Consider the following 15,168-nt stretch of genomic DNA (forward strand, 5'->3'; position numbering starts at 1 on the left):
TCCCGGAAAACTAATGTACACTTTGAGGCGTAAAATATATTTTTCATTCAAAGTTGCCAAAACATTATGAGAACTTAATTGGCAACACCATAGTGAAATTAAGTTCCGCCTGCTTTAGTTTTCTGGGATAAAAAATAAACAAACAAAAAAACAGCCTGCTGCTGGATTCTGATCGACTGGTATTTCAGTGAAATTTTAACATAACATTAACAATGTGGCAACTCTACCAAAATAAATTTTTAACATCTTGAATATGTGCTCTACAAGACCATATAAAATTTATCGTAATCGCTTCAGTAGTTTTTGAGTTATAGCGTTTTAAAAATATGCCTCTAATATACCCCACTTTTTTCGTTTTATAAAAATCAATATGCTCCGTCACTAGATGGCGCTGTTGCTATGTTGTAACAGGGTTGACGTGTTTTAAAAATTTTGTAAATTTTGGGATTTCTTTCAATTTCTATAACTATGGATGTTCTTAAGGGATTTAAGTGAAACTAAAGTCAATCGCTGCGTTATAATTTAAGCAACTTGTTTTATGGAAAAATTGTTTTGCCAGAGTTGTCATACCGTGGAAATTTGTTATTTTATCTCAAGTTTCTTATAATTGCCATAACTTCGGAAGTACTTAAGCGATTTAAAAGAAACTAGTCTCAATCGCTGAGTTTTAATTCAAACTACTTGTTATAAAAACAATTATTATAAAACAGTGTTGCCAAACTGTAGACATTTGTTAAATTACATAAACTTTCTTAAAATTGGTATAACTTATGGCAATTTTAAGAAACTTGAGGTAAAATCACAAATTTGCAGTCTGGCAACTCTGCCAAACAAATTTTTCCATACAACAAGTAGCTTAAATTATAACCAAGCTACTGAACCCAGTTTCTTTTAAATCGCTCAGTACTTCCCAAGTTATTGCAATTTTAAGAAACGTGAGATAAAATCCCAAATTTCAATAGTCTGGCAACTCTGACAAATAATTTTTTCCATAAAACAATAAGTTTAAATTAAAACCTAGCGATTGAGTGTATTTTCACTTAAATACGTTAAGAAATTTCAAAGTTATAGCAATTAAAAGAAATCCCTTAATTTACCAAATTTTCAAAACACGACAACCCTTCTACTACATACCAACAGCGCCATCTAGTGACTGGGTGCATTGATTTTTGGAAAACGAAAAAAGTGTGGTATGTTAGAGGTATATCTTCAAAACGCTATAACTCATAAACTACTGAGGCGATTACGATAAATTTTATATGGTCCTGTAGAGCACATAGTCAAGATGTAAAAAATTTATTTTGCCAGAGTTGCCACATTGCTAATGTTACAAGAGAGAGAAGTAAAGCGATTTAAAAGAAACTGGGCTCAGTAGCTAGGTTATAATTTAAGCTACTTGTTTTATGGAAAAATTTATTTGCCAGACTGCAAATTTGTGATTTTACCTCAAGTTTCTTAAAATTGCCATAACTTTGGAAGTATTTAAGAGATTTGAGAGAAGCTAGAGTCAATCGCTATGTTTTCATTTAAACTACTTGTTTAATGAAAACTTATGGTAAAACTGTGTTGAAAGACAGATGCACTTCTTAAGTTATACCAATTTGAAGAAAGTTTATGTAATTTAACAAATATCTACAGTTTGGCAACACTGTTTCATAATAATTGTTTTTATAACAAGTAGTTTAAATTAAAACTCGGCGATTGAGACTAATTTCATTGAAATCGCGTAGAAACGTAAGATAAAATCACAAATTTACACAGTCTGGCAACTCTGACAAATAAATTTTTCCATAAAACAAGAAGCTTAAATTAAAACCAAGCGATTGAGTGTAGTTTCACTTAAATACCTTAAGAACTTTCAAAGTTATAGCAATTTAAAGAAATCCCTTAATTTAGCAAATTTTCAAAACACGACAACCCTTTTACTACATACCAACAGCGCCATCTAGTGACGGAGCACATTGATTTTTGGAAAATGAAAAAAGTGTGGTATATTAGAGGTATATCTTCAAAACGCTATAACTCATAAACTACTGAGGCGATTACGACAAATTGTATATGGTCCTGTAGAGCACATAGCCAAGATGTAAAAAAATTATTTTGCCAGAGTTGCCACCTTGCTTGTAATGCTTATTGTTAATGTTAACTTTGTCATAGGTATGATAATTTTATCATAGGTATGAATCTACATTGTAGATTCATACCTATGACTACATTAACAAATTCAAATCTGGAATTAATACATTTTTTTCTTCAAACAAACCACTTAGCAACTCTGGAAAACAAAATTTAAGGATTAAGTCTAACACCTCTTCTTACAGAAACAAGAATTTAAAAAACTTTAAAACAATATAAAATATATAAGCATTACAAGTAATCCTTCATTTACTTCACTCTCTTGTAAAGGTGGCAACTCTGGCAAATTACATTTTTTACATCTTGACTATGTGCTCTACAGGCCCATATATAATTTATCGTAATGGCCTCAGTAGTTTATGAGTTATAGCGTTTTGAAGATATAACTCTAATATACCACACTTTTTTCATTTTCCAAAAATCAATGTGCTCCGTCACTAGATGGCGCTGTTGGTATGTAGTTAAAGGGTTGTCGTGTTTTGAAAATTGGTTAAATTAGGGGATTTCTTTAAATTGCTATAACTTTGAAAGTTCTTAAGGTATTTAAGTGAAAATACACTCAATCTCTAGGTTTTAATTTAAGCTTGTTGTTTTATGGAAAAATTTATTTGGCAGAGTTGCCAGACTATTGAAATTTGGGATTTTATCTCAAGTTTCTTATAATTGCCATAACTTCGGAAGTACTTAAGTGATTTCAAAGAAACTAGTCTCAATCGCTGAGTTTTAATTTAAACTACTTGGTATAAAAACAATTATTATGAAACAGTGTTGCCAAACTGTAGATATTTGTTAAATTACATAAACTTTCTTAAAATTGGTATAACTTAAGAAGTGCATCTGTCTTTCAACACAGTTTTACCATAAGTTTTCATTAAACATGAAGTTTAAATGAAAACATAGCGATTGACACTAGCTTCTCTCAAATCTCTTAAATATTTCCAAAGTTATGGCAATTTTAAGAAACTTGAGGCAAAATCACCATTTTGCAGTCTGGCAACTCAGAGAAATACATTTTTACATAAAACAAGTAGCTTAAATTATATCCTATCTACTGAGTCTAGTTTCTTTCAAATCGCGTAAGTACTTCCAAAGTTATAGCAATTTTAAGCAATCTTGAGATAAAATCACAAATTTCCACAGTCTGGCAACTCAGACAAATACATTTTTTCATAAAACAACAAGCTTAAATTAAAACCTAGCGATTGAGTATAGTTTCACTTAAATAACTTAAGAACTTTCAAAGTTATAGCAATTTAAAGAAATCCCTTAATTTACCAAATTTTCAAAACACGACAACCCTTCTACTACATACCAACAGCGCCATCTAGTGACGGGGCTTATTGATTTTTGGAAAATAAAAAAAAGTGTGGTATATTAGAGGTAAATCTTCAAAACGCTATAACTCATAAACTACTGAGGCGATTACGATAAATTATATATGGTCCTGTAGAGCACATAGTCAAGATGCAAAAAATGTAATTTGCCAGAGTTGCCATCTTGTTAATTTTACAACAGAGTGAAGTAAATGAAGGATTACTTGTAATTCTTATTGTTAATGTTAAATTTTATTAAGAAATTCAAATCTGGAATTAATAAATTTTTTTAAACAAACCACTTTGCAACTCTGGAAAACAAAATTTAAGGATTAAGTCTAACACCTCTTACAAAAACAATAATTTAAAAAACGTTAAAACAAATAATATAAAATATATATGCATTACAAGTAATCCTTCATTTACTTCACTCTCTTGTAACATTAGCAAGGTGGCAACTCTGGAAAAATAAATTTTTTACATCTTGACTATGTGCTCTATAGGACCATATATAATTTATCGTAATCGCCTCAGTAGTTTATGAGTTATAGCGTTTTGAAGATATACCTTTAATATACCACACTTTTTTTTATTTTCCAAAAATCAATGTGCCCCGTCACTAGATGGCGCTGTTGGTATGTAGTAGAAGTGTTGTCGTGTTTTGAAAATTTGGTAAATTAAGGGATTTCTTTAAATTGCTATCATTTTGAAAGTTCTTAAGGTATTTAAGTGAAACTACACTCAATCGCTAGGTTTTAATTTAAGCTTCTTGTTTTATGGAAAAATGTATTTGTCAGAGTTGCCAGACTGTGGAAATTTGTGATTTTATCTCAAGATTGCTTAAAATTGCTATAACTTTGGAAGTACTTACGCGATTTGAAAGAAACTAGACTCAGTAGATAGGATATAATTTAAGCTACTTGTTTTATGTAAAAATTTATTTGTCTGAGTTTCCAGACTGCAAAATGGTGATTTTGCCTCAAGTTTCTTAAAATTGTCATAACTTTGGAAATATTTAAGAGAAGCTAGAGTCAATCGCTATGTTTTCATTTAAACTTCTTGTTTAATGAAAACTTATGGTAAAACTGTGTTGAAAGACAGATGCACTTCTTAAGTAATACCAATTTAAAGAAAGTTTATGTAATTTAACAAATATCTACAGTTTGGCAACACTGTTTCATAATAATTGTTTTTATAACAAGTAGTTTAAATTAAAACTAAGCGATTGAGACTAGTTTCTTTGAAATCGCTTAAGTACTTCCGAAGTTATGGCAATTATAAGAAACTTGAGATAAAATCCCAAATTTCAATAGTCTGGCAACTCTGCCAAATAAATTTTTCCATAAAACAACAAGCTTAAATTAAAACCTAGAGATTGAGTGTATTTTCACTTAAATGCCTTAAGAACTTTCAAAGTTATAGCAATTTAAAGAAATCCTTTAATTTAACCAATTTTCAAAACACGACAACCCTTTAACTACATACCAACAGCGCCATCTAGTGACGGAGCACATTGATTTTTGGAAAATGAAAAAAGTGTGGTATATTAGAGTTATATCTTCAAAACGCTATAACTCATAAACTACTGAGGCCATTACGATAAATTATATATGGGCCTGTAGAGCACATAGTCAAGATGTAAAAAATGTAATTTGCCAGAGTTGCCACCTTTACAAGAGAGTGAAGTAAATGAAGGATTACTTGTAATGCTTATATATTTTATATTGTTTTAAAGTTTTTTAAATTCTTGTTTCTGTAAGAAGAGGTGTTAGACTTAATCCTTAAATTTTGTTTTCCAGAGTTGCTAAGTGGTTTGTTTGAAGAAAAAAATGTATTAATTCCAGATTTGAATTTGTTAATGTAGTCATAGGTATGAATCTACAATGTAGATTCATACCTATGATAAAATTATCATACCTATGACAAAGTTAACATTAACAATAAGCATTACAAGCAAGGTGGCAACTCTGGCAAAATAATTTTTTTACATCTTGGCTATGTGCTCTACAGGACCATATACAATTTGTCGTAATCGCCTCAGTAGTTTATGAGTTATAGCGTTTTGAAGATATACCTCTAATATACCACACTTTTTTCATTTTCCAAAAATCAATGTGCTCCGTCACTAGATGGCGCTGTTGGTATGTAGTAAAAGGGTTGTCGTGTTTTGAAAATTTGCTAAATTAAGGGATTTCTTTAAATTGCTATAACTTTGAAAGTTCTTAAGGTATTTAAGTGAAACTACACTCAATCGCTAGGTTTTAATTTAAGCTTCTTGTTTTATGGAAAAATTTATTTGTCAGAGTTGCCAGACTGTGTAAATTTGTGATTTTATCTTACGTTTCTTAAAATTGCTATAACTTTGGAAGTACTAAGCGATTTAAAAGAAACTGGGCTCAGTAGCTAGGTTATAATTTAAGCTACTTGTTTTATGGAAAAATTTATTTGCCAGACTGCAAATTTGTGATTTTACCTCAAGTTTCTTAAAATTGCCATAACTTTGGAAGTATTTAAGAGATTTGAGAGAAGCTAGAGTCAATCGCTATGTTTTCATTTAAACTACTTGTTTAATGAAAACTTATGGTAAAACTGTGTTGAAAGACAGATGCACTTCTTAAGTTATACCAATTTGAAGAAAGTTTATGTAATTTAACAAATATCTACAGTTTGGCAACACTGTTTCATAATAATTGTTTTTATAACAAGTAGTTTAAATTAAAACTCGGCGATTGAGACTAGTTTCATTGAAATCGCTTAAGTACTTCCGAAGTTATGGCAATTATAAGAAACTTGAGATAAAATCCCAAATTTCAATAGTCTGGCAACTCGACAAATAAATTTTTCCATAAAACAAGAAGCTTAAATTAAAACCTAGAGATTGAGTGTATTTTCACTTAAATACCTTAAGAACTTTCAAAATGATAGCAATTTAAAGAAATCCCTTAATTTACCAAATTTTCAAAACACGACAACCCTTCAACTACATACCAACAGCGCCATCTAGTGACTGGTCACATTGATTTTTGGAAAACGAAAAAAGTGTGGTATGTTAGAGGTATATCTTCAAAACGCTATAACTCATAAACTACTGAGGCGATTACGATAAATTTTATATGGTCCTGTAGAGCACATAGTCAAGATGTAAAAAATTTATTTTGCCAGAGTTGCCACATTGCTAATGTTACAAGAGAGAGAAGTAAATGAAGGATTACTTGTAATGCATATATATTTTATATTATTTGTTTTAAAGTTTTTTAAATTATTGTTTTTGTAAGAAGAGGTGTTAGACTTAATCCTTAAATTTTGTTTTCCAGAGTTGCCAAGTGGTTTGTTTAAAAAAATGTATTAATTCCAGATTTAAATTTGTTATTAAAATTTAACATTAACAATAAGCATTACAATACTTCATTTACTCCACACTCTTGTAAAATTATCAAAGTGGCAACTCTGGCAAAATACATTTTTTACATCTTGACTATGTGCTCTACAGGACCATATAAAATTTATCGTAATCGCCTCAGTAGTTTATGAGTTATTGCGTTCTGAAGATATACCTCTAATATACCACACTTTTTTCATTTTCCAAAAATCAATGTGCTTCGTCAATAGATGGCGCTGTTGGTATGTAGTAAAAGGGTTGTCGTGTTTTGAAAATTTGCTAAATTAAGGGATTTCTTTAAATTGCTATAACTTTGAAAGTTCTTAAGGTATTTAAGTGAAACTACACTCAATCGCTAGGTTTTAATTTAAGCTTCTTGTTTTATGGAAAAAATTATTTGTCAGAGTTGCCAGACTTTGGAAATTTGTGATTTTATCGTAAGTTTCTTAAAATTGCTATAACTTTGGAAGTACTTAAGCGATTTGAAAGAAACTAGACTCAGTAGCTAGGATATAATTTAAGGTCTATAATCCTGTCTAAAATTTTAGACACGACCACGTCTGGCGGTATAGCTAGTATATTTTATATAATTTGTTTTAAAGTTTTTTAAATTATTGTTTCTGTAAGAAGAGGTGTTTGACTCAATGTGGTTTTTTGTTTAAAAAAAATTTATTAATTCCAGATTTGAATTTGTTAATGTTGTCATAGGAATGAATCTACATTCATGATTTAATAGTTACAAACTTGTCGGTTGTTTACCAGACCACAAGTTAAGTATGCTTAAAAAAAATTATTCTACCAGAGTTGCCATTGTATTTATGCACCTTTGAAGTGTATCTATTAAGGAATACTCAGATATTAACAGTTTTTATCAAAAGTTTGACTATTCATTCAGTCACCAAGAACTGCTAGGACTGCTTAATCAAATATTTTTTGAACGTAACCCTCAAATGGAATTAATCATTACTATGAGGCCAATATTGTAAAAATTGGATAAGCCGTTTAAAAGTTATATAAAGTTAATTGAAATTGAACGATTTTACAGCATTTATGTAAACTTTGAAGACGAACCAAAGCGAATTTAAATTTTTCAAATTATGTATGAGCATAAAGATGTTGTGTGCAAAGTTTTAACACATTTGGAACGGGTAAGGTAAGGTCCAATGGCTTGTCGAAGTTTGTTGTTTCCTCCTAGACTTTTTATATACCATTTAAACTTAATTGATTTTTACTTACCGACATTTTTTTTACTTTTTTGCTCCAGAATCTGTTAAATTTTGTCTATATATATAAAAACTAGTATGTAAAAATCTGCCAAAATCGTCTGTATGTATATAAAAAAAATATGTTTTTGTATACATATAGAAAAATAAATATGGCAAGAATAGAAAAATTGTTCACTGTACAAACAAATTTACCAGCTTTTAGCAGATTTTTTTACATTCAAGAACAACAAAAATTCCATTGAATTATATATTGAGCAAACTTAACCATTTTCATAGACAATATACATATTTGTCGGATTCCGCTATATGGGGGAAATATACATTTATTAAAAATTTTATAAATACAAATATAGGTAAGTACTTCTAAAATATCATATGTCTTTCTTTTATTTAAATATTTTCTGTGTTTTATTTCTCTCACTTACAAATCATATATCATCATAATATGTATGTTGCATGTATAAATATTTTATATATAAGTTTTGTTTTGGATTTAAATTAATAATAACTTTATTTTGTTTATGTTTTCTTGGGTTTATAATTCATGTATTAAACTAAATAAAGAGAAGAGTGTTCAAATATAAGCTTTATAAAGATGACTAAGGATTAGAAATGGTAAGACGTTTGGTATTTATTATTTTAAATGACATTTTTTAAACATTTATTACAAAAATTAAGAAAATGCTAAGAATTTAAGAAACAAGGTCGCTAATATAAGGAAATAATTACAGAACAATTTGAATTTATAAGACAAAAGAACATAAAGCATTTAAATATGGTGATTTTCATGGACAGTTATTTGTAATTTGTAATTCTATTACAGAAAATTGCAGCTATAAAAATTATTTACAGAATTTTGTAAAAAAGAAATATGTATGTATATTTTGTTATCATTACAACAAAATGTCACCGTTTTAGTTTTAGAATTTTAAAAATACAAAACATTTGCTTGAAATTATGGAGTGTTGGTTTTAAAGCTAAATTTAAATATGCACATTGCCATGTTTGATCACCATTTCTAAATAAATTTTTAAAACAAAGAAAATGTAGCCTGAAAGACTCTAAATTATTCGATTGTATGATTTTATAGGTATATGCACCAGTTATGTGAGGTGTATTAAATTATAATATTATTTATGTATGTATTTTATATATTGTGTTAATTAAAAATTTTATATTTTATACAAAATAATTCTTATTTTTTTACATTCTCAGTTAAATATTTTTTGTTATTACATACATTTCATTTCATCTCTCTTAGAAATGCTTGAGGGGGGTGATGATAGTGATAAAAATAATTTTAATAATAATGGCGGCGGCGACGACAAAGACAACAATAATAATAATAATAAAGACAATGACGGCGACGACGGTGGTAGTGGTGGTTGTTGTTTTTTTTTTATTGTTTTATTGTTGTGTAGTTGTGGCAAAGGTGATCTTATGGTTATTGTCTTCGGTTTTCAACTACAACATTTACTTTTCTTTTTGCCACTGGATTTCTTTAAATTGATCGTGTCTTTCTGTGGATCATTTTGTGCATTGCGCAACTTGTGCTGAAGGACTTGTCGTGTTATAGACAGGAACATTTCCTCAACTTTAATATTATTTTTGGCAGATGTTTCAAATAACTCAATATCCATTTGCTGGGCAAATCGTTGGGCATCCTCAGTTATGACCACCTTTCGATCAGGATCATCATTTTTATTTCCAACTAGAGATTTGTGGTTTTCGTTATAAATTATTGAAATACATATTTATTAATAATAAAATTAACTTACCTAATACTTTATTAACCACATCACAATTGTTTTGTATTTCATCTAGCCATCGCCGTACATTGGCAAATGATTCACCATTTGTTACATCGTACACTACAATAACTCCATGTGTTCCTCGATAGTAAGTGCTGGTTATCGTACGGAATCGTTCTTGGCCCGCTGTATCCCAAATTTGTAGTTTAACTCGCAGACCATCAATGACTACTGTGCGTATTTTGAAATCTACACCAATTGTTGTGATATAACTACCTGAGAATAAGTCATCCGAGAAACGGATTAATAGTGATGATTTGCCAACACCTAAAGAACGCAAATAAAATATAAAAAAATAACAAGCATTAAAGTAATTTATTTGCTTAATGAAGGAAGAAACCATTTAAATGATATTAATGCGATTTAGTTTGTAACTCAAATGAGTAGGCAATGAGTTTGTTCATATGAAAAAAATAAAAATGATTCTCAAAAATAAATAGCAGAAAACAGATGTAAGAAATTCTTTCTTTCATAGCACATCAAAAAGATCAACCAAATCGGTGGTCCATACATTTTTTTTATAGAATTTTTTACGAAAAAATTCTCAACAACTGATAGGATTTCATCAAAAACATTGTTACACACAAAAAAATAATCGAGGCTATATTAACTAAGCTTGCATAGGTAATTTCTTTTTATATGAGACTGAAAAACTAAGTTTTATTATCTATGCCAATAGGTAATTCAAACTATACACTTTACCTAAAAACTATGTTAATATAACTATTGGAATTAGTAATTTGATATTTGGTATCTTCTTCGAAGTTTTTTTTATTTATTTTATTGTCAATTGAAAATATTTTTGGTGCAAAAGGGTATGTATGAAATTATCTAAAATTTTAGTTATATTAACTAAGAAACTCAACCAAATCGGTGGTCCATACATTTTTTTTATAGAATTTTTTACGAAAAAATTCTCAACAACTGATAGGATTTCATCAAAAACATTGTTACACACAAAAAAATAATCGAGGCTATATTAACTAAGCTTGCATAGGTAATTTCTTTTTATATGAGACTGAAAAACTAAGTTTTATTATCTATGCCAATAGGTAATTCAAACTATACACTTTACCTAAAAACTATGTTAATATAACTATTGGAATTAGTAATTTGATATTTGGTATCTTCTTCGAAGTTTTTTTTATTTATTTTATTGTCAATTGAAAATATTTTTGGTGCAAAAGGGTATGTATGAAATTATCTAAAATTTTAGTTATATTAACTAAGAAACTTTGCAAATGCCATTCTACCCTTGCGCTTAGTTAAATTTATACCATATTTTTAGGAAATATAACCTATAAATTTTTTTGTGTGTATTAAAAAACGATTTATTTAAAAAAAACTTTTGCCGAAATCTTCTTTTTTTTTCGTTTTTAAATACGTCTTTAACTAAAAACCCGCTTCACACCAAACATTCTTATGGATTCCAGAATCGATAAGCAAACTTTTTTCTAGGAAATATAAGTCGTTAAAACTTTTTCTGTAATATAATGAGAAAACAATAAATTTTTTCGAAACTACTACTAGATGTGTAAATTTTGAACAAAAAAAAAAAAAAAAAATTATGGAAAAAAAATTTCGAACATAAATCATTGGTCGGAAAGCCAAACTGCAACGAGTACGATCTATATTTATGAGTTCAGGGACTAGTTTTGGACTACTGCAGTTTTTCCGTAAATAACATGAAAGTTGACTTAAGTTAATCTTTAATTTCGTTGAAAATTTAGTATTTACATTAATCTCTACATAATTTATATTAATTCGAAAGTAGCACAAATCTTAATTTAAATATGGAAATAATTTTATCTAGCTAATATAATAGAATATATGTAGAAATGAAAATAAACAAACGCAAAAATAAATTATAATGTTGTGTATTTTCAGCACAAACATAAAAGAAAAAACGATGGGGTAAGTTTTTGTCTTCATCTTGTTTATATTAGTCACACTTGTTTGATACTTAAATAACTGACTGCATTTTTAAATGAATATTGAAGAAAAAACAAAAATATATGTATAAAAAAACTGTCATAAAAGCTATAAACAAACAGAGAATTAAATAATGCGTTCATTTGTAAAACATGTTTGCCCATTAGTAAATGTATATAAATTTTGAGGACATGCATACATCTCGAAGACTACTACAAAATGTTTATTTTTTAATTAAAAAAATAAGTTAAAAATTAACAGAAATCTAATTATGAGTATAAAAAAAATATAATATTGCATAAGTAAAAATAACAACTTAAATTAAATTCGAATACAATGCTGACGATGATACGATGGGCATTTCCATCGAAAGGTCCTAAATAAAAATATTAAAAATTGTCTAAATTTTATATTATATTTTTCGTATAATGCGAGTTATAATGAGAAAATGTAATTGAAAATATGTTTTTTCTTGCTACTTTTAATGTGATTTTCACTTTAGAACAAAGCTCGAATAACTTTAATTTCTTCATTTGATTTTGTTCATGTTTCAATGTCTCGTTATGGAACCTAAATCATCGTTTATAATCAGTTCTCCGAGATTGTTTATGTAGGTATGTATTTTAATTTATATTATTATTATTACATAGTCCAAAATATATGAATTTATTTATATATAAAATAATACCTATAATCAATACGAAGCTTTTTGTAGTTTATGAAATTTTGAGATGAATTTACTTGAAAAATAGGTATTACAGACATGATGGAAAAATATGTCGCGTTACGAATGTAGTGACAAACCGAGCTAAAGGTTGTAAAACAAAAACCAATGCAAATATTGTATTTCAACCAGACAACTTTCAATTGATGGCTACATTATACCATTTCAAAGTAAAAATAATCTTTACACAACACATAATTCTTCAACAATGATTTATTTACTCAATATTATTATTTTTTGTGAATTATTTCACTTCACCGGAAGTCACACAACTACTCTAATAACATTTAACAGTATCATTTCGATGAACGCAAATTTTTAACGTTTCTTAATAAAAACAATTTTACACTTTTAAGGCCCTGACTAAAATACATTGTGCAAAAAAGACACAATAAATAAATGTTAATCAAAAAGAAGCTACATATATGCATACTACAACAATATGTACGCAATGAAAATGGGACACCAGGGAATTACGAACGATGGATGCACAAATTAAAGAAATAAATCTATTTATAGGTCCTTTTTTTAAAGGGAACTAAATGTAAAAGTAATAAAAACTAATACTCACCACTGTCGCCAATAATTAAAAGTTTAAATAAATGATCAAAACCACGAGCCATAATTGTAGAACTAATACAGAGGGGTTTGAGCGTGTAAAAAAGGAATAAATGTTAATGGAAGATGCTGGCAGAGTGATGAAATCTGTCTTCTTATCAGAATAATTACAAGGAGTATGTGTATAATTCGAATAGTTTTGTGGCAAAAACAACCACTTTTTTAGGCTTCACTCTTAGTGTAACTACACACCCACACGTTTGGAGAATACAATCTTGAACGAAACACGTATTGTTATTGTAATTTGTTATCATTAAATTAGCTAGGAAATATAAAGTCCACAATTTAAACACTTTAAAAAATATATTAAATATTTTTCTTTTTTTAATGTTGGGGATTACTTATTTGGGTGTTACGTTTCTTATTTCGTTCGTTGGTTGGATGGTTGGGGTGTTTGCTGAGCTGTTGTGACGATTTGATAAGAAAATCACTTGTTCGTAATTTTATTCTATTGTATTTTTCACTGCCTTTGTTCACTTATTATGGATTTTTGTTTCTTTTTTTTGGGATATAGTAGTAGTTATTCGAATTAGGGCGTTAGACGTACCGGCTAATTATTTGTATTATGTTACAAAACAGCATTTAACTAAATGTTAGTTAAAGTACCTGCTGTTTTTAACCTTCTTCCCCTCCAAGTGGCGGTTGGTACTTTTCTTTTTATCGTCTCGTCCGTGTTATCTATTGTTGCAAACTTTTAAGTATGTATATTTAATATTGATATGATTATATTCCTTTTCTCGTGTGATGTATTTTGTTTAATCTCAATTATAACAATCTTTTTTTCTAGTTTGAACAAATTTTGCAGCTTTGAAAAACTTTCGTTTTTTTATTTTGTCTCGTTTAAGTCAAATGACTTTGGAAAACTATTATTATGATGATACTACCCGCTTCTTCCTCTGCCCCTCTTAATTTTTTAATTTAACACTTTAATCACTTTGTCCACATACACACAAATACTCATTGGTTGGCTATCGGGCTGCTGGTTATGAGTTTTTGCTGACTATCTTTTTGCTAGAGCGATTCACATTACTCCCTCTTCTTTTTTTGTTGTATTTTTTTGCACTTCGTTTTTTCTTTACTTTCTTTTTGTGTTTTCTGTCTGCCGTTTTTTCTTCTATTGTAATTTTGTTGGTTTCGAATTGTTATTTAACAAATTGCAGCACATTGTTTGTAAAGTTTAACAACTTATTAAATAATTTTTCCAAATAATAAAAAGAATCTGAAGTATTTTATAAAATATTTTGTGTGATTTTCCTCTTCAAATGCGTCATTGTCTGGCAAAAATATAATTCTTAATAGACGCAGTTGTATTAAAAGGTACTTTTTTTGCTGACGATGCAGCAGCGAATTTGACGCAAAACTTCTTCTTCATATTTTTAAATTATAACTGAAACACAGCATATACACAAATTTCGAGGGAATTTGAAAACCGCGAAATTTGTATATGATTGATTGATACCAATTTATCGAAAAAATTGTTTTAAAAATATTTATGACATACAATGCTACAACACTACGACATCAATTGTGGATTGGGCAATTGTGTTTTAATAATTTGTTTTTATAACTCTTATACTCTTAAAAATTGAACCTACCCCCGATGACATGTCTTGCGATGAGACTACTAGTTCTGTTGCTCAAGAGGACACCCACTCCAACTCTGAAATGGTGGGTGAATTTTTTGGGCCATTGGACGATGTAGTTGACGAGGACGCCCTCTTGGACTCGAGTCCCTCGGACCAAGAAGACGTCAACGTCACAATCATACAAAAACACGGAGATGGTGAAGGTAACTCAAATTAATCTTCACCACTCCAAAGCAGCTTCGGCTGCCCTGCTCCTCCGGATGTCAGAGAGAGGGGAGGAGCTAGCACTCATCCAAGAACCCTGGATCCATCGAGAAGGGGTTCGCGGACTAGGTGCCAAAGGCCATAAGCTACTATACATGAAAGGCTCAGGTAACATTAGATCATGTATAGTAGCTAGCAACAAACTCAATATCTTCATTCTTTCTGATTACAGCGATGAA

At 29.1% G+C, this 15,168-nt stretch overlaps 1 protein-coding gene across 1 annotated transcript; it reads right to left on the minus strand.

Moving 5' to 3' along the window:
• Nucleotides 1-8,412: 8,412 nt before the first annotated feature.
• Nucleotides 8,413-14,439, minus strand: Rab35 (RAS oncogene family member Rab35). The gene is made up of 3 exons (XM_065506993.1): nt 13,093-14,439; nt 9,833-10,132; nt 8,413-9,765 (listed from the first exon to the last, which is right to left on the minus strand). The coding sequence occupies exons 1-3, from the start codon at nt 13,142-13,144 to the stop codon at nt 9,515-9,517; spliced, it is 603 nt and encodes a 200-aa protein (XP_065363065.1). The 5' UTR covers nt 13,145-14,439; the 3' UTR covers nt 8,413-9,514.
• Between the last annotated feature and the right edge of the window lie 729 nt (nt 14,440-15,168).

The sequence above is a fragment of the Calliphora vicina genome, chromosome 4 (genome assembly GCF_958450345.1).
Source record: "Calliphora vicina chromosome 4, idCalVici1.1, whole genome shotgun sequence".
Lineage (NCBI taxonomy): Eukaryota > Metazoa > Arthropoda > Insecta > Diptera > Calliphoridae > Calliphora > Calliphora vicina.

Excerpts from the sequence above, each read along its gene's own strand:
- Rab35 (XM_065506993.1), bottom strand. The coding sequence starts at position 13,144 with ATGGCTCGTGGTTTTGATCATTTATTTAAACTTTTAATTATTGGCGAC. Across the intron at positions 10,133-13,092 it reads TTTAATTATTGGCGACAGTG|GTGTTGGCAAATCATCACTA; the intron begins GTGAGTATTAGT and ends TGCGTTCTTTAG. Across the intron at positions 9,766-9,832 it reads TGTGGTTAATAAAGTATTAG|TTGGAAATAAAAATGATGAT; the intron begins GTAAGTTAATTT and ends ACAAATCTCTAG.